Here is a 19022-nt window from a genome sequence, read left to right as displayed (position 1 = left end):
ATCAATGAAATACCCACAGTAGCTGGGTCGACCACACTCTACTGCTTCCTGGAAAACACCACAATCCCTTCAGTTTAAACATAATCCTTCAAAAACAAAAAAAAGCCTGAAGTTGACTGACACACAAAACCATCCAGTTTGATTATAGTCATGACCACAGAGGTAATTTATCATCCAGCACAGAATAACTATATACACCAATGTAATTACCATGATTAGTGAAACAGAGCCTCATTTCATTTATTTATCAAAAAAATTATATTTGGGAACCTTCTTTTACAAACGATGTACTGACAAAATTTTATCCCTCTTCAATAAATCTACATCTGAATTAAGAAAAATAAGTTTTGCATGAAGAAATATAGAAATAAAAAGACACATCCGCAGCAATAGTGGAAATATTGTTGTCTTCATTTTCCTCCTATGTGTCTGTCTGTCGACAGCTTGTAAAATTGTTGAAATTAAAATATATTAGAAAAATATTTAGAAAGAACATCCAAAAACAGTATCATTTAGGTAGAGTAGCGCAAAGGTTTAAATATACATTTGATACCACAATATTACAGACGTAACAGATACCTGCAATGAATTGGAAAAATGGACCATTATTTTGTCATGTACACTATAATTCTCCAGAAATGAAGGCTGTGAAAAAACAAAACATAAAAATTCTGATATCAAAAACTAAATGGATAAAGATACAGGTTAAAAAGCACATTTTTTGTTTTCCCTTTTAATGAGAAAACTGGGTGAAGGTATTAAAATCTGGGCCAATGGTAGAGGAACCAATAGTGTAGACAAGACTAAGAAACCAGGTGAACAATGATACAGCAGACTGGCAACACAAAGCTAGTGTTTGGACAAGCCTGCAAGAAATGTGAACAGATGAACATACTTTTTTAAAAGTGTAAGAGGATTGAAAGAAGACGAAGTGGATGGAATTAAATTTAAAAATGTTAGAGATAACCCAGACAATAAAATTAAATTTAAAAATAATCTGGGAATATTCATGATTGCCACATAGTAAAGGAAATGTTTGCTGAATAGGGTAAGTGTGGGAAATGAAGGGATATGGTCTTTATTAATAATAATGTATTCACAGTAGAAAAAAAGCATCTGGTGGTTGAAAGATGTAACAGGGCAGAGTAATAAGGTGTATCAAGATGATATTTGAGCTTCAGGACAAGAAAATGTAGAATGCGTCCAGTATTACCAAGAACATCTCTATATGGAAATTGATACAGAACACTGGAGGTAATGTTGAGGTGGGGGGAGGGGAAGGGTTTGACCTAAAGAATGCTTCGAGGAAAACTCAGCAAAAACATTTGAAGGAGGAAAGTTAGTATTTTGAGGTGTGAAGCCATGAAGCAAAGGGAGAGTTCAGAGAAAGGAACTGAACAGGAGCCAAAGCCAGAAACTCAAAACTCACTGAACACAAAGCAGCAAAAGTGGAAGTTAGGTTCAGACAAGTCTCAAGCTCAATGATCTTGAATTTTGTGCATGAGGGTCAAAGAGCATGGAGGCAGGTGATACAAAAACAGTGCTAATCAGCATGGAATGAGGTCCAGTCCGAGGAGCCTGGAGCTCGTGAAGATGTGACTGAAAGTTTCAGCAGTATTTAGGCTGTTGCAAAAAGCAAAAACAGGTGTTTCTGTATCATTTTTAACAATAAAATTTCCTATTTAATAACAGAACCAAATGAAGAGCATGAGCAAGCATATTCATAGCATGAGCCACTATGAGACGACAGCAAAAAAAAGAAAAACATTTACCCTTAAAAAGAAGACGCTTCATAGCTTCCAATACAACTAGCCAAAAGCACAGGCAAAGAACACTAATCAATTACATGCAGCACCAAAGTCACTTCTAAAATTGGTTTATGGAAAACATCAGCTATCTTTGCCAATACTTTTTTTTAAACTTTCAAGGGCACCCATTTCCTTCTGAAACCACTGCGCTCCAGTTGGAGTTTACGATCTCATGAATGTTACCAGTGACATGGTGGTTTCCAGAATTCTCCATTTCCCCTTTTTGGTTCCTTCTTCACATAAATGCCACCCACCGCCCAAACCATTACAGTTCCACACTGCATTCTCCAAATTAATCTCGACTTCCCACACTCGATTACTGTACCTCAATTTTCATTGGAGCAATTACAAATCATTTCTTCGTCGGTCTGACAGCTGTCACATTTTGCCTTTGATAAATTCATGCTGGCAGAGTGGGGCTATCAGTGCTCTAGCCTAAGTTGAACTCTATCATAGCAAAACTCCTTCCTTTCCATGACAAACTTCTTCCAGATCAAGGTTCAGAAAGCAAAATCCACACTGACCTGCAGCACCACTCAATAATCCAGCAAGTCAATTCACTTTCCCAAATATGTGGCAACAACCACTGCTACCTTTACTTTTAATTATCCAATGCCTTCGATATGGTAAAGCTGTTTAAAGTACTACAAATGCATTGTCAAACAAATTTGACACCAGACCACACAAGGCAATATTAAGAAACTATCAACGAGTTAGAGCCTCGAAAGAAGAGGATTGAGAAATGTGGAGAATATCAGGGGGAATTAACCATCATTCCAAATCTAGGCATCTGATGGCTTATGGTTGAGCCAAGAATATCCAGAATTTAGAAGTAGAGGGCAATGCAGAATATTTGGAGAGCTGTGTGCTGAGGCAATTAAGAGAACAAGGGTATGGCTGTGGAAAGATTTGAAAGGAAGGTGGAGAATCTAGAAGGCCATTTTTTTCCTGACCAGAGACATTTTAAGCAAATAGAGAGTGAGTAAACCCGATCTGCTGCAAGTGGGGTAAAGGCAGCAAAAATCTAAATAAGCTCAAGTTCGTGGAGAGTACCAAGTGTCTGATCTGATACAAGAGTATTTGAATAGTCAACTTAGCACTGCTAAGTGCTTCAGCTGCAAATGAGCTCAACCAGGGCCAGACAGTCAGCAACATGAAACTGGTGGAAAGAGGTGGTCTGGTGAAGTGAATTGTGGATGATGTTCAATGGTCATGCAGCAGGTGAGAGAGCATCAATGAGTAAAGAAAGCTCATCAAACTTGTGGGTGGCATACGTGGTCAATGGCAGATTTCTTAACAGTGTAGAGCAACAAAGGGAGCTTGTGGTCCAGGTCCATAGATCCCTCAAGGTTGCCATGCAAGTTGAGAGGGTGGTTAAGAAGGTTTATGGGTGTGTTGGCCTTAATTAGTCAGGTGATTGAATTCAAGAATTGTGAGATAATGTTGCAGCTCAATAAGACTTGTGATATTGCATTCTGTTCTGCTTGCCTCATTATAGGAAGGGTGCAAATGCTTTAGAGAGAGTGCAGAGGAGATTTACCAGTCTGTGGCCTGGTTTGGAGAATGTCTTACTAAGCAAGGTTGACCGAGTTGGGATTTTTCATTTTGGTGTAAAGAATAAGAGTTGACTTGATGTATACAAGATTATGAGCGGCTTAGATAGGGTGGACAGCCAGGGTGACAACAACAATAACCAGAGGGCATCTGTTTCTGGTGAGTGGAGGGGTTTATGGTGATATGTCAGACGCATTTTTTAAAAATATAAATACAGACAGTGATGGGTGTCTGGAATGCATTTCCAGGGGAACTGGCAGAAGCTGGGACAATCAAAAACTCATAGAAAGGCATATGGATGCTCTATGTTCTACAAAACAGAGACTTCATGATGAGTTCTGGCCATTCCTTTCTCCCACTGATGGTGCTCGATCTGCTGAATTCTTCCAGCAGGTGTTTTCTTTGCTCCAGATTCCATCTGCCATCACTCTTGTGTCCCTATGTTTGATTTTTTTTTCCATTTCCAGCCTTTTCCCCCACTGCTCTCACCATTCTAAAACTTGTCTAGTTTACTTAATATCCAATACTTACAAATCCCACAATACCTTATCACATTATTGTATTATTTCTGAATACCTTCATAGTTGAAAAGCAACATATCTACAAAATGCAAAAAGAGCAATTGCAACTCAATCTAACAGCAGCCAAAAGTAATTCAGTTTCTAGATGCCTAACTTGGACTGCCAAAATTCTGCCAGTCAGATTCAAGAATATTATCATATCTCTCCAGCACTAATTAAACTCGACAGCTTTACAAAAGATCACCACAGCACTCATGACACCTAAAATAAGGGTTTCATATAGATGAAGTTGATTTATCGAGGTCAACACAATTTCTTCCAAAGTGTCAGCTTGGGCTTGAAATCCAAACAGAAATAGAGTTGCCAACCAACTCCTTTAACCAACAAAATACAAAATTCACAGAAATCTCTTAACCTACAAGATGAATAGGAATTCAATAACAGAGGACTGAAAAATTTTCAGCAAATTCTACAACAGTTCTCTTTAGAAGTCAACATGGAGTCACTTTTTATTGCCATTCTAAACTTTAGCTGAAAAGGTTACCCATTGATTTAAAATATACCAGAAGGCAAAGTCTCTGCTATTCCCTTCCCTTTCCTCTCCTTGCATGATCATTTGTTATTACATACACTTAAATTACCAAAGTACTGACCCTTCAATAACTGAGTATGCAAAAGATTTTTTAATCCATTTTAGAGAACGTGAGTTTTGTTAGCAAGGCCACCATCTATTCCCTAATTGCCCTTGAGAGGTAAGTGGTGAGCTGCCTTCTTGAACCACTGCAGTCCTTTTGGGGAAAGTGCTCTCACAGCTGTACCAAAGTTTAGCCCTGACAATGATGCTTTTCTAAGTCAGGGTTGTACGTGACTTGGAGGATAATGTGTAGGTTCCTATGTGCCTGTTACCTTGTACTTTTTTGGTGGGAAGGGTCACAGGTTCAGGAGGTGCAGCACGTAGTGCAGCCCTTAGCACTGGCACTGAATGGAATATGTAGCAGGTGGTCAGGATGGAGCAGACCGCTTTCCCCAGAAAGCTCCAAAAAATTTATTTCAAGAGCCTTTCTTATCCACACTGATAAGTGAAAACTGTTCCATTGCATGCCTGATCTTTAAAAGCTTTTGGGCACAAGAAATGAGCCACATTGCAGGATACCTCATCTGTGACCTACTCTGTTTATGTGACTGGACCAGTTGGGTCTTAGGTCAATGGCAACCACCCCTACACTCCCCCTCTTCACCCCCCAGATGTTGAGGATGTAGAATTCAGTAATAGTTATACCATTAAATGAAAAGGGTAAATTGCAATATTCTCTTTTTGGACATGTTCATTGCTTGTGGATCCTTAAACCAGCAAATATATGCAAAAGCTCATGAACAACAAAAAAAGTCACAGAACTAGCAAAATAGCAAACACAAAGCATGCAGAAGTGGCTTAGACAATAATTGCAGCAGACACAATCTGCATCAATTCAGACGATGCCTGCACGCATCACCACAAAATTATTGAGTTGCAGTGGCTACTTGCCACATTTGGTGGAAGAACAGTGTCTGGAGGCCTGCGCCAGAGAACTATAAGCAACAGCTCGTTGTGGCATCATTCAGTGCAAGCTTATTTAGCTACATTTCTTGTAAAGGCACTGGATGTAGCCAAACTTCACCTCCACTAATGCAAGCAAAGCAACGAACACTTAAAGAAGCCATCAACAATTTAAGCAAGCACCGAAAAAAGTTTGAAAGAACCTAATTCCCATCATTTTTAAGAAGCTAGATAGCAGCCATATTGCCCATTCTCCTGCACACCATCACCCAGTGTTGAGCATTTAACAGAATTCACCACTTATGATTGCCCAATTATTAACCACATCCCAAGTTTGTCATTATCTATAACAAGAAAAATACCATCAATTGAAGCCTGCTGACGGGGCATTTTACGTTTGACGTAATCGTGGTCAATCGGAGTGGCTGTGTAAGGTGGGGATGTCAGACCTGGACCCGAGGTAAGATTTCCTTGACCTTGTACGGTTCCAACAGAAGAATGGGAGTCATCATCATTTGTGCAGGACTTCTCCCTACAGAAAAGAACAAGAGATACAGTTGTATCACACTCCATCATTATCACCATCATTGTAAAAATATTTTCATATTGTTAAAGGAGTAGTTATGTTTGCATGTATGGAGCTACACAGACATCACTGTGGGACTGTAGCCATAACCTAGGGCAGTAGCTCTTAACCTTTATTTTCATCTGCAAATCACCTTTACTTACCACACATTAGCTCTAACAAACCCCTAGACCACAGAGAGCAGCTTGTTGGAGAGCTCCACCCCCCAACCCCACCAAGCCATTGACAGTGCTTTGGTGAGAAAATTTGAGATTTTTTTTTCCAATCGAGATTGCAACACTGTGTTACAGATTACTTATTACATCACTCCAGGGTACACAGGCACTGAACTAATGATAAAGAAAGTAACATAAAACCTGCAATGTCACATGCCTACCACCAGGTGCCACACACTATAACCCAAGTTTTGTCTGCAGTTCATGAAGAATTTACTAGTGCCATTGTCAGACGTTTTGGGCCTCTCCATACCACTGCTTGCTGAGATGCCTTTTCTTTAAAAACCAAGACAAGGTGCTGGAATCTGGAGCAACAAGCAATCTGCTGAAGGAACTCAGCAGGTCTATCAGCCGAGTTCCTCCAGCAGATTGTAGGTCTGGGGCAGGTTAGATCTAGCACTTGTTACATGAATGCAGTCATTGTAACATTCAGTGTTCATAATGTGACCTCCTCTGAATTGATGTGATGTCCACTCTACGGGAACACTCGAGTTCTGTCCTCTGGTGTAATCCTGAACTTGCAGCTGCCTGCCACTTTAATCCTTCATTTCATTCCATCAATTCATCTGGGCACAACATAGAACACAACAGAACCATCTAGTCTGTGTTGAAATAAAATTTTACAAAATCCCATTGATCTGCACCTGGTCAATAACCCTCCACACCCCAACCATTAATGCACCTATCTAAACTTTTCTTAACTGTGGAAATCAAGTCTTCATTCACCACTTCAGCTGGAAGCTCATTCCAGTCTCGCCAATCTCTGCTTGAAGAAGTTCCCCTAAACATTTCAATTTCACAGAGACAGAAAGACAAAGACACAGAATAGTAAGAGGGAGAGAGACGCACAAAGTCGAGAGAGAGAGAGAGAGAGAGAGAGAGAGAAAGAGAGACATACATAGTGGAGAGAGAGACAGAAAGAGAAAGACAAGAGTACAAAAAAGCACCAGAGAGACAGCAAGAATGAGAGAGAGGGAGAACGAGAGAGAGAGCGAGAGCGCCAGAGAAAGAGAGCACAACAGAGCAAGCCAGACAGAGAACGAGGCAGTTAGAGAGCGAGCCAGACAGAGAGCGAGAGAGAGAGAGAGAGAGAGAGAGCGCAAGCGAGAGAGCAAACCAGAGAAAGAAAGAGTGAGCAAGCCAGAGAAAGAGCGAACGAGCCAGAGAAAGAGCGAACGAGCCAGAGAAAGAGCGAACGAGCCAGAGAAAGAGCGAACGAGCCAGAGAAAGAGCGAACGAGCCAGAGAAAGAGCGAACGAGCCAGAGAAAGAGCGAACGAGCCAGAGAAAGAGCGAACGAGCCAGAGAAAGAGTGAATGAGCCAGAGAGCAAGCAAGCCATAGAATGAGTGAGTGAGCCAGAGCGCGAGCCAGCCAGACAGACAGACCGCAGGCAAGCCAGCCAGAGCGCGAGCCAGACAGGGAGAGAGCGAGCAAGAGAGCAAGCCAGAGAGCAAACGAGCCAGAGCGCGAGCCAGCCAGAGAGCAAGCGAGGCAAAGAGAGCGCGCCAGAGAGAGAGAGAGAGCGCGCCAGAGAGAGAGAGCGCGCGCCAGAGAGAGAGAGAGCGCGCCAGAGAGAGAGAGAGCGCGCCAGAGAGAGAGAGAGCGCGCCAGAGAGAGAGAGCGCGCCAGAGAGAGAGAGCGCGCGCCAGAGAGAGAGAGAGAGCGCGCCAGAGAGAGAGAGCGCGCCAGAGAGAGAGAGAGAGCGCGCCAGAGAGAGAGAGCGCGCCAGAGAGAGAGAGAGAGCGCGCCAGAGAGAGAGAGAGCGCGCCAGAGAGAGAGAGAGCGCGCCAGAGAGAGAGAGAGCGCGCCAGAGAGAGAGAGCACGCCAGAGAGAGAGAGCGCGCCAGAGAGAGAGAGCGCGCGCCAGAGAGAGAGAGAGCGCGCCAGAGAGAGAGCGCGCCAGAGAGAGAGAGAGAGCGCGCCAGAGAGAGAGAGAGAGCGCGCCAGAGAGAGAGAGAGAGCGCGCCAGAGAGAGAGCGCGCGCCAGAGAGAGAGAGCGCGCCAGAGAGAGAGAGAGCGCGCCAGAGAGAGAGAGAGAGCGCCAGAGAGAGAGAGCGCGCCAGAGAGAGAGAGCGCGCCAGAGAGAGAGAGCGCGCCAGAGAGAGAGAGCGCGCCAGAGAGAGAGAGCGCGCCAGAGAGAGAGAGCGCGCCAGAGAGAGAGAGCGCACGCCAGAGAGAGAGCGCGCCAGAGAGAGAGAGAGAGCGCGCCAGAGAGAGAGAGAGCGCGCCAGAGAGAGAGAGAGCGCGCCAGAGAGAGAGAGCGCGCCAGAGAGAGAGAGAGCGCGCCAGAGAGAGAGAGAGCGCGCCAGAGAGAGAGAGAGCGCGCCAGAGAGAGAGAGAGAGCGCGCCAGAGAGAGAGAGAGAGAGGGAGAGCGCGCCAGAGAGGGAGAGCGCGCCAGAGAGGGAGAGCGCGCCAGAGAGGGAGAGCGCGCCAGAGAGGGAGAGCGCGCCAGAGAGGGAGAGCGCGCCAGAGAGGGAGAGCGCGCCAGAGAGGGAGAGCGCGCCAGAGAGGGAGAGCGCGCCAGAGAGGGGGAGAGCCAGCGCCAGAGAGGGCGAGAGCCAGGCCAGAGAGGGCGGGAGCCAGGCCAGAGAGGGCGGGAGCCAGGCCAGAGAGGGCGGGAGCCAGGGCCAGAGAGGGCGGGAGCCAGGGCCAGAGAGAGCGGGAGCCAGGGCCAGAGAGAGCGGGCGCCAGGGCCAGAGAGCGCGCGAGCCAGAGAGCGCGCGAGCCAGAGAGCGCGCGAGCCAGAGAGAGCGCGAGCCAGTGAGAGCGCGAGCCAGAGAGAGCGCGAGCCAGAGAGAGAGAGTGCGAGCCAGAGAGAGAGAGTGCGAGCCAGAGAGAGAGAGTGCGAGCCAGAGAGAGAGCCAGAGAGAGAGAGAGCCAGAGAGAGAGCCAGAGAGAGCGCGAGTGAGCCAGAGAGAGAGAGAAAATGAGCCAGAAAGAGAGAGAGAGAGAGCCAGAGAGAGAAAGAGCGAGCGAGACACAGAGCACCAGACAGACACACAGTGCGAGACAGATTAAGAGAAAATAAGTATAGGAATAGGTAGAGATGGGGACAGTGCAATCAGTCAGGTGTTAGGGTTACCTAAAATTAGAAAAGTAAATGTTTATGCATTAGGTTAAGGCTGTCTAGGAGCATTAGGATGTGTTGACCATCAAAATGGATGAGGACAAGGACAGACATGACACTGTAGGAATGGCTGGGGAATTAAAATGCTTGGCAGCAGAAAGCTCAAGTTTGGATCCAATGTCAGAACATAGGACTTTTGGCAAACCGGTCACCCAATCTGTCTTTGGGCTCCATTGCTTTCTCTCTCTCCCAGTTCTGATGAAGAATCAATGACATGTTGACTGCTTCTTTTTCCTTCAATATTTCATGACCTGTTGATTGTTTCCAGCATTATCTGCTTTCATTTCACATTTCCAGCATTTGCAGTTTTTTAACCTTTTATTTAATGCAAATAGAGCTTGGCTTCAAATCTTGTAAAGATCCTGTAACACAATACACAAATGGGCTGGAGAAACTCAGCAGGACACAAAGCATCCTTGTTAAGTAAAAGGTAACCAATGTTTTGGGCCTAGGCCCTTAGTCAGGTATGAACAAAAACAGGCAGGCTCCTGAATAAAATGTGGGGAAGGGGCAGAAGGAGAGGGGGAAGGGGCAGAAGGAGAGAAGGAAAGGGCAGAAGGAGACAAGGAAAGGGCAGAAGGAGAGAAGGAAAGGGCAGAAGGAGAGGAGCACAGGTTAACATGCAAGGGGTGATAGGTGGCTGCAGGTGGAAGGGTAGAAATATAAGGTACTGATCTTCCCATGCCAAGTAGTCTCATTTTGGCAGTCCATGTGCCCATGGACAGACATATGGGTATGGGAATGAGGTGTGGAATTGAAATAGTTGGTGACTGGGAGGTCCATGCTTTTGCAGAAAACATGTGTAAGTGTTCAACAGAATGATTTTTCAGTCTCACTGATGTAGAGGTGGCCACATTGGAAGTACCAATGCTCCCAAAGTTGCCTCCTCTACATTGGGAACCCTTTCCTGCATCTACTCTATTTCACACACATTCTTCTGTCCTGACTCATTCCACTCTAAGATACAGAAGAACAGAATTCCCGTGGTCTTCACTTCCCACCCCAACATCTGCCATATCCAATCTGCAATTTATGGCACCACTGGACACATCTTCCCCTCCCCACTTTCCATAGAGACCATTCTCTCCAGGACCCACTCATCTATTCATCCCTTCCCACAAATTGCTCCCTTTGCACTACCCCTTTGCCACAGGAAATGCTGCACTTGTACCCACACCTCCTCACTCACCAGGATTCAGGGCCCAAAACAGTCTTTCCAAGTGAAGCAACGTTTCATTTGTGAATCGTTTCAATGAGCACCTTCACTATGTATGCTGTAACATCAAGGACCTGCCAGTTGCCATCTATTTCAATTCCACACCCCTTTCCCATGCCAACATGACTGTCCATAGTCTCAAGTACTGTCAAACTGAGGCCACCCACCAAATGGAAGAACAACACCCTGTATTCTCTCTGGGCACTTTCCAACCAGATAGTATTAACGTCAACTTCTCCAGTTTCTGTTAATCCCCTCCCTCATGTCTCTATCTTTCCCTAACCCTCTGTGTCCTTTCCTCTTGCTCCCCAAACCCTTTCCTATCAGAGAGCTACCCTTTCCCCTACTCAGCACTTTTCTACCCTCTCACCCATATGATCTCTTGGCTGTTGGCCTGCACTCCTCCTCCTGCCCCTTTCTCCCTCCTCCACCTTTTAATTCAAGCATCTGCCAATTTCTGCTTATACCTGACGAAGGGCCCAGGCCCTAAACATTGGTTACCCTTTACTTCCCATGGATGCTGCGTGACATGTTCAGTTTCTCTCGCACATTGAGGTATGGCACTCAACCCCAGCATCTATAGACTTGTTTAACTCTAAAAACAGGTTTACATTAAGTTTACACAAAAATGCTGAAGAAACTCAGCAAGTCACATAGCACTAAGTTGACCTAAATTTGAGGAAGTCAGAAATGAAGGCACACTCCTCACAAATGCTCAAATATATAACAAATCAAAAAAGACAAGTTAATTTGGCATAAATCACCACCACAGAATGAATCTAATGTGCACTACATTAAACAACCCAACAATGATTTTAAAAGTCAGATACAAAGGCATTTGAATTCACCATTTGGGATCGTTTTTCAATAGGCTACAGACAATAGTGTGTAAGAGTGACGATTCTTTGTAAACTGGCAATGCCGAAAGATCAGCTATTTAGTTGTAATAACGTTGTGATCAGTAAAGTTCACTATTTAATGCCACTTACTTCTCACTGACTTTAAATGAGCTCTTCTCTTCGCCTCTGGCGAAAGGTCCATGTGCTGCCTCTTTTATGTAGCTAAAGAGCATCTCACAGTCCACAGTCACTTCATCCTTCTCCAGCAGTTTGAGGATTGAGGCATGAAGTCTGAAGTAAACCTGAACATTATATGGTTATATGAACAGATAATTCCCATATTCAAAACTTGCACCTTTAATAATGTTCTCCCAATTTATTGCAGTCATTATCTTTCCATTTCTAGAGGTGTTGAAATTGGAACAGCAAGGAAATTTACATAAGTTTATCTAGAAACCCCAGCCCCGGTTGCACACTGGGTCCACAACCAGATCCAACTCATAAAGGGGCTGCCACTTTCTCACGGCGACGTGTGAGGAATGAACCAATTCAAGCTGGCAATGCTTAGTTGCTTTCCATTTGGAATATTTGTCTATTTATACCAGTTTCTCAAAGGGAATGATTTCCTACCAAGTTTGAAAGCATATTATGTGAATTATATGTAATGTAAAAAAATACAGCAAGATTCTTCAGTTGCATATTAGTTAGTATACAATGTTCCCCATATTTGGGACAAAGACACTTTTTTTCCTTTACTTGCTCCTGTGCTCCAAAGATTTAAATTTGTAATCAAACGATCCACATGAGATTAAAGTGCACATTCCAGATTTTATTCAAGGCTATTAGCATATATTTTGGTTTGACCATGTGGAAAATACAGCACTTTTTTTTCCATAGTCCCCTTATATCAGGGCACCATAATATTTGGGACATAGCAATAATATGTTTATTAAAGTAGTCACAATGAGTACTTTGTTGCATATTCTTGCATGCAATGACTGTTTGAAGACTGTGATTAATAGACATCACCAGGTACTGAGCATATAACCATATAACCATTTACGGAGCGGAAACAGGCCTGTTGGCCTTTCAAGTCCACACCAGTTCACTTGTATATTTTCTTGCCGGTCATCCTTCTTTTCACTAAGTAGATTCTGCTGTTTGCCACAGGCCAGTAGACCATGTCTGCTGAGTAAATACACTTGCTAGTGACGGCATGGTTGGCATAGCAGTTAGAGCAACACCATTACGGCGCCAGTGATCGAGACTGGGGTTCGAATCCCGCACTGTTTGTAAAGAATTGGGACATTCTCTCCATGTCTGCTTGGGTTTTCCCCAGGGGCTCAGGTTTCCTCCCACGTACTGGGTGGGGTTGCAGGTTAACTGGGTGTAGTTGAATCTTCAGCTTCTGCTTGTTTTGGGGACTTATCCACTTAAGTTTTCTCTTCAGCATATGGAAGGCATGCTTAATTGAATTTCAATCAGTTGGCTAACTTGACCATTCAAGAATTTTCCAGTCTTTAGCTTTGAAAAACTCCTTTGTTGCTTGAGTAGGATGTTTGGGATCATTGTCTTGCTCTCGGATAAAGCACTGACCAATGAGTTTGGAGGTATTTGCTCAAACTTGAGCAGACAAGATATTTCTATACACCTCAGAATTTATTTTTCTACTACCATCAGCAGTTACATCATCAATGAAGATCAGTGACCAGTACCTGTGACAGCCATACATGTCCAGGCCATAACACCCCCACCACCATGTTTCACAGATGAGATAGTGTGCTTTGGATCTTGGGCAGTTCCTTTACGCCTCCACATTTTGCTCTTGCCATCACTCTGATACAGGTTAATCTTGATCTCATCTGTCCACAAGATCCTTTTCCAAAATTCTGCAGCCTCTTTTAATACTTCTCAGCAAATGATAAACTGGCCATCTGTTTCTTGTATCTTGCAGAGTAGCCTCTGTATTTCTGCAGACAGCAGTCATTGATACATCCACAGCTGCCTCCTGAAGAGTATTTCTGATCTTTTTGACAGGCATTTGGGGATTTTTCTTCATTATGATGAGAATTATTTTGTCATCAGCAGTGGAGATCTTCCTTGGCCTACCAGTCCCTTTGTGATTACTGAGCTCATTTTAATAATACTCTTCTTAATAATATTCCAAACAGTTAATTTTGGTAATCCTAATGTTCTATTCTTGTTTTTCACCCTCATCATGGCTTGTTTGACTTTCATTGGCACAACTCTGATCCTTGTGTTGAAAAATGGCAACCACAGACTCCAAAGGTGATCAAAAGCTTAGAAACAAGCCCAGCTCTCTTATAACTGCACCAATGAAGCAATTAAACATACCTGAGTACTCACCTGTGTATGCCCTGAAATGGGGGAACTGTAATGGCACAGAGAACGGTGAGTGAAATGCTCATAACTTTAGTTGACTGTCATTATAAATGTTACTTTGTATTCACGGAACTTTAATTCAGATGTTATTTATAGTCATTTCATCGAATGTTGAGGAAGATCATTTCAAGTTTACATGTTAAATAAAATATTTAAATACTTCTGAAATTGTATTGGAAATAATTAAAATTCATCACTAACATGTCTCACTCAGCCTTCAAGCGACAATTTATTGGATCAAAGTCACTCTCATCAGTACGCTGACTGCTTACTAACCCACACCTGCATGCTAATACTTCCACACATCACTTTGATGATATCATCAGCGGCGACTGGCACCGCTCCCGGCACAGTCAAGTATACGACGGCGACAGCCACCCCACAAACTCCAGCCTCTGAGCCACGCAAGAAGGCGAGTGAATAAAACTGTCCTGCGACATAACAGCCTGGAAGGTTGACAGTTTGGCATGACCTCATGCAATACAGGTCGACCCTGACTTACGATGTTCCGACTTAATATTTCAAAGTTACAATGATCAGAATCCGTTTTGAATAAAGGTAAGTCGGGGTCAATCTGTATTAACGTGACTACCTTTCCTTCTCTGAAGGAAATGCTTCCATCCAATCAGTGCATGCAGATCACTTCCTACCCCCATCAGCCCCACTAAATGTCATCATTTCAGTGCTCCTCTTATAGTGACACCAAGGAAACGTGCTTTGGCAGACCCAATTACGTTTCTTTTTAAAAAAAAAGTAATTTGGAACACATGAGCAGATTGCCATCGCTGGGGAAAGAAGGGAGAGAGAGCAACGGCAATCTGCGCATGCATTCCAAATCACAACAGAGGTTGCGAGGTGACGCTGCTGCCCCAAGTTATAAGGAGAAGATAGTGAGTGAGGGAAAGGGGGTGCCAAGAGCAGGGTCATCTTGCTCGCTGCCCCGCCAAAAGGCAGCAGGGGAGGAAGGGCTAGATTGGGCGGCGAGAGGGACAGGAATGTTGAGTGCGTCTCCCTCCTGCAAGTTGTACACAGTCTTCTTGGTGCATGGAGTTCTCAGATGCTGTGATACCAAGGCTGTGGGGATCAAACTCCAATGTGTGAATAAAGGTTTTCAGCATCCTCTCCCCAACCGCCCATGCATCTGAGCTCCAAATGCCCCTGCCTACCTGTATCTAAACTCTGTTTTCAATTTTTTTGTGGATTATTCTAGGTATGCATGATAAGATTGTCACATATTTTTAAAAAAAATCTGTACATGTAGACTGCAATTAAAGGTACATGATCCTTTACCCGGAACCCCTGGGGGACAGTGTGTTCCGAATTTTGGATTTTTCCAGATTTTGGAAAGCCAGATTTAAGCCCACCCGAATTGTGCTGCCGTTCTCTCCCCCTCACCTGCCCAACTCGCGCTGTCGGTCTTTCACCCCCCCCTCACCCGCCCGAGTTGCGCTGCCGGTCTCTCCCCCATCCACCCGAGTCACGCTGCCGGTCTCTTACCCCCAACTCACGCTGCCAGTATTTCCCCCTCACCTCTCCCCCAGACTCACGCTGCCGTCTCTCTCCCCACTTGCCAGATTTTGGAGCTTTCTGGATTTTAGATGTCCGCATGAAGGATAGTGTACCTGTAACAATAATTTCAACTTATGATGCAAGCGCCAGAAACGAACCCCATCGGAAGTCACAGGAATGGGCTCCTACCACCTGGTAGTCCAGTCCTCACATGTGAGCAAAGTGTATATCCCCAGAATGGTGGAAGCAGGCCTACAAAGTCCAGGTGCATGTACTGGAAATGGGAATACAAAACAAAATCGCCCAGTTTGGATTTGGGGTGTCTCAAATCTTCAGTGTGTGGACATGCCAAGCATCCAACATCCCATTTAACAGGAGGTCAGGTAAAATATTCCATAATCAGTTTGAATGATACTCTTCTGCCAGGATGAGATAAATTAAGAAGAGACTCAAAAAATCTCCCACCTCTTTACTGCCGATACAAAAGGCCTTGGTCTTCCTGTGGAAAAATCACAGACTAACTTTTTATCCGATTCATTCAGGATCGCATCTTGAAGATGGAGACCAGAGTTGATCTGGTGATACCAGATGCTGTACGTGAGCCATGGTGGTGAAATCGACTGCAGTAGTCCTATGTAAGGCATCAATGTCGTGCCTGGACAGAGCATCGGCCATGGCATTTGGTCATCCTCAGATGTGCCTGACGTCAGATGAAATTTGTAAGATAAAATCCAAGTGTCGAATTTCTAGGGATGAGTCTAGACGTGTACTTGTACTCGTGTATGCATAAAAAGTTGGTGATCTGTATAAATGGTGCGAGATAAATGGCACAGAATTCTCGCCTGAACGTACTATACTTTGCCTGAGCTGGTGACAGCTTGTCTGAAAAAAAAATTGCAGAGGTTCCAATTGTCCTAGGACTCATTGTTCTAACACTGCTCCCACAGCATTGGCAGACACATCTGTGGCAAGAGAGAACAAGGCGTTGGGCTTTTGATGTAGAAGTCTTGTTGCATTCGCAAGCGCAGTCTTCACATCATTGAAAGCATGCACGGCATCGTCTCCCAAAATCAATGGTCTTTTGGAAACTGACTGATCAGATCCTCTTAGTTGTTCATCTAGGGGTGAATAGAGATGCTGAGGCATTCAGCAGGAAACAGCAATAGAAATTCATCACGCCTAAAAAAAATAGCAACTAGCCAAATTTAATGTGTAACAGCTACAGGAAATTCTCAAATTTCTCGCACTTTTGATTGATAAGATGCTAGCATTTCACAACTCCATTTGCTCCTGCTGACTTCCCAATCCTTCTTTCTTCATTGCAGAGGTCATAGACATAACGAGGTCGGCATAATCCGCCAACTGATCATGGGTGGGTATCTGAAAGACACTCACCAAAATGTCCTTGAACATGACGAGGTAAACATTGGAGGTACCTCTGTTTCCAAAAATCCCCTTCTACAGGTTGTGTTCCAGCTCGCTGTGCCATTTCCTCCACATCTTGACGGTGGCCTATCACCTAGCATGTAATCAGCTAGTAATTCGGCAATGCAAGTCTCTCTAGACAGCTGAGTACGCCACTGAATAGCAGTGTTGTATGGGAGGTTACCATCTGGATCCACTAAAACATTCTCTACCACAGGCAATCTGCTCTGGAAAACCCTCCACAAGTAAACCATATTTCATCTTCTGACCTTGCACACTGAGTACGGAGAAATGCACCCTAGAGGATCATGAACCACGCTGGTGTATTATTAATAAAATGAAAAGGTGCTGTGAAAGCATGGGGTCACCACTTGTAATGGCATTGATTTACCCAATTTACACAGAATTAAAGAATACACTCCCTCATTTCTTTCAGCGCAAAATGGAATGAACTTGCTTCTCTTCAGACACAACACTGCATTCTTCAACTCCCCAAACACCACCCAGCCAAACCCTGGTGATCCTGACACATTCTCCTCCTCCCGTGTCAGAGATCGATCACCCGTATATTGACGCTTAACCCATTTGCGCTTGCACACTATTACTCCTGTGCTTCACTTCAATTACATCATCATCAGGGACCAGCACTGCTCCCAACGCAGGGAAGTACATGACAGTAATTTCTACATGGTCAAATAAAAATGTACACTAATAATCTTTAATAAAATCTGGAATATGCACTTTAATCACGTGAATTAGTGTGGAGCACCAGGCAATAAAGGGAGAAAAAAAAATCTTTGTCCCAAACATTATGGAGGGCAACTGTATATCCAGTATGATGGAAGTACTCAAACTATCACTCAACTGATACCTAAAGATAAATGGTATAAACGGGCCTTTGCAATTGCATGTAAATTCTGGCTTCTGGTCATTAACCTCCTCAAAATTTTTTCTTTTAAATGGGATGCGTGCAATATAATCGTACACAAAACTTTGCTGATTTTCTTTTGCTCTAGGTTTAAAATAGATTCCAGCATGGTTTTCTTTCACAGAGTGGGATTACTGAAGCAGTCAAAGTGAACAATCTTAAAAAGACACAAACACAAAAATACCTTAATACTGAGAAAATGCAAAGTGGAAACATGCAGTCATAAAACAGGACATAAATACTTTGGTGAGAAATCAGTATTTTATGTTGATTAATACAGAGAATTGCTGTCAAACTAAATGCTTTCAATATCCATTCATACTCTGTTCTTAGTGATGTAAAAAAAATGACAAAGCGATTATCTAGGTACCTATTGCTCAATTGTAGGACAGAGCTCCTACACCTCTCAGACATCTTGATGTGGAAATGAATGAAAAACAAAAGGTCTTCCTATTGACAGCAAGCAAAGGCTTAATTCTGCAGTTCAATCTGGTGTGGAGTGTTTTACGTCGAATTGTACCCCCTGAAAGCTCAAGAATATTTGCACACTGAAATACGAGTTAGAAAGAGACAAAAGACACAAGCACTCCATTGCTGGAGGTCTTGCTTTGCTTGTCATGTGATTCAGTACCTCAAGAGCTTCCATTGCTAGATCAGGTGGATTGTGATAATGGATCTTCCGTGGGTAATGTGCTGCATCTTCATGGAGGTTATGTGCTGCCTGGACAAAACAAACCACCACAGTGTTTTTAAAAAAAACATTCACACAACAATCTAAATTAGCTCTCTTTGTTTCCAACTACTCAAAAATGCAATAAATCCTTTCAAAATGCAGTCTCAGATGTAACATGAAAGAACTTGAACTTGGCATCCACTTTGCATCCAGCAGGGCTCCAAAATACAATAATGATCTGATCAGATAATCTGCTTAAGTGATGTTAACTGAAGGAGAGTTTTCATCAGGATACTTGAGAGAAATTCAGCATGTCCCCAATGTCCTTTCCAAATTTTAATAATGCACCATCAGATGTATCCTATTGGGATGCATCACAGCTTGGTAAGGGAACTCTTTGAAGAAGAGTTGTGAATGTAGCTCAAGCTATCAACTCCATCTACACCTCCTGCTGACTCAGGAAAGCTGCCTGGCCACATGCTCCTTTCTACCTTCCATTGGGCAGTATCTGAGCTCAAAAACACAAGCTTCCATATTCAAGAAATCTTTCTTTCTTTCTTTCTTGGCTGCTATCAGTCTCTTGAATGGATCTCTCATAGGTCAAAAAAATACAATCCCCCTATTATGATTACGTATATTTTTTATATTCTGTTTTTGTCCTAGTATCATGATGCCCTGG

At 43.7% G+C, this 19022-nt stretch overlaps 2 protein-coding genes, 1 long non-coding RNA gene and 1 pseudogene across 24 annotated transcripts in view; 3 read left to right on the top strand and 1 right to left on the bottom strand.

Annotated features, from left to right (window-relative positions):
• patz1 (POZ/BTB and AT hook containing zinc finger 1) overlaps positions 1-19022 on the top strand; it is a 749193-nt gene that overhangs the window by 348161 nt on the left and 382010 nt on the right. The window lies entirely within an intron of this gene.
• The window catches only part of LOC138761246 (calcineurin-binding protein cabin-1-like), a 449064-nt gene that overhangs the window by 289841 nt on the left and 140201 nt on the right, over positions 1-19022 (bottom strand). For 10 of the 12 annotated variants that reach the window (XM_069933059.1, XM_069933061.1, XM_069933058.1 and 7 more), the window contains 3 exons: positions 18302-18391; positions 11556-11707; positions 5783-5952 (listed from right to left, as the gene is read on the bottom strand). In XM_069933059.1, the coding sequence (XP_069789160.1) occupies positions 5783-5952; positions 11556-11707; positions 18302-18391 (412 nt within the window). The remainder of the gene's footprint in view (positions 1-5782; positions 5953-11555; positions 11708-18301; positions 18392-19022) is intronic. The other 2 variants (XM_069933062.1, XM_069933063.1) reach the window with 2 other exon arrangements.
• On the top strand, positions 7802-8336 carry LOC138760237 (RNA-binding protein 25 pseudogene; annotated as a pseudogene).
• LOC138759981 (uncharacterized) lies at positions 12993-17060 on the top strand. 3 transcript variants are annotated; one of them, XR_011355296.1, is made up of 4 exons: positions 12993-13250; positions 13686-13817; positions 14023-14366; positions 15383-15845. It is a non-coding gene; the product is annotated as an uncharacterized lncRNA (long non-coding RNA). The 3 variants fall into 3 exon arrangements; XR_011355295.1 differs by lacking the exon at positions 15383-15845 and adding an exon at positions 15860-17060 and having other exon boundaries at positions 12994-13250; XR_011355297.1 differs by lacking the exon at positions 15383-15845 and adding an exon at positions 15860-17060 and having other exon boundaries at positions 13002-13250; positions 14023-14220.

This window comes from Narcine bancroftii, chromosome 4, assembly GCF_036971445.1.
Source record: "Narcine bancroftii isolate sNarBan1 chromosome 4, sNarBan1.hap1, whole genome shotgun sequence".
NCBI lineage: Eukaryota > Metazoa > Chordata > Chondrichthyes > Torpediniformes > Narcinidae > Narcine > Narcine bancroftii.
The sequence above is the reverse complement of the archived record's forward strand: the minus strand, read 5'-3'. Positions and strand labels throughout refer to the sequence as shown.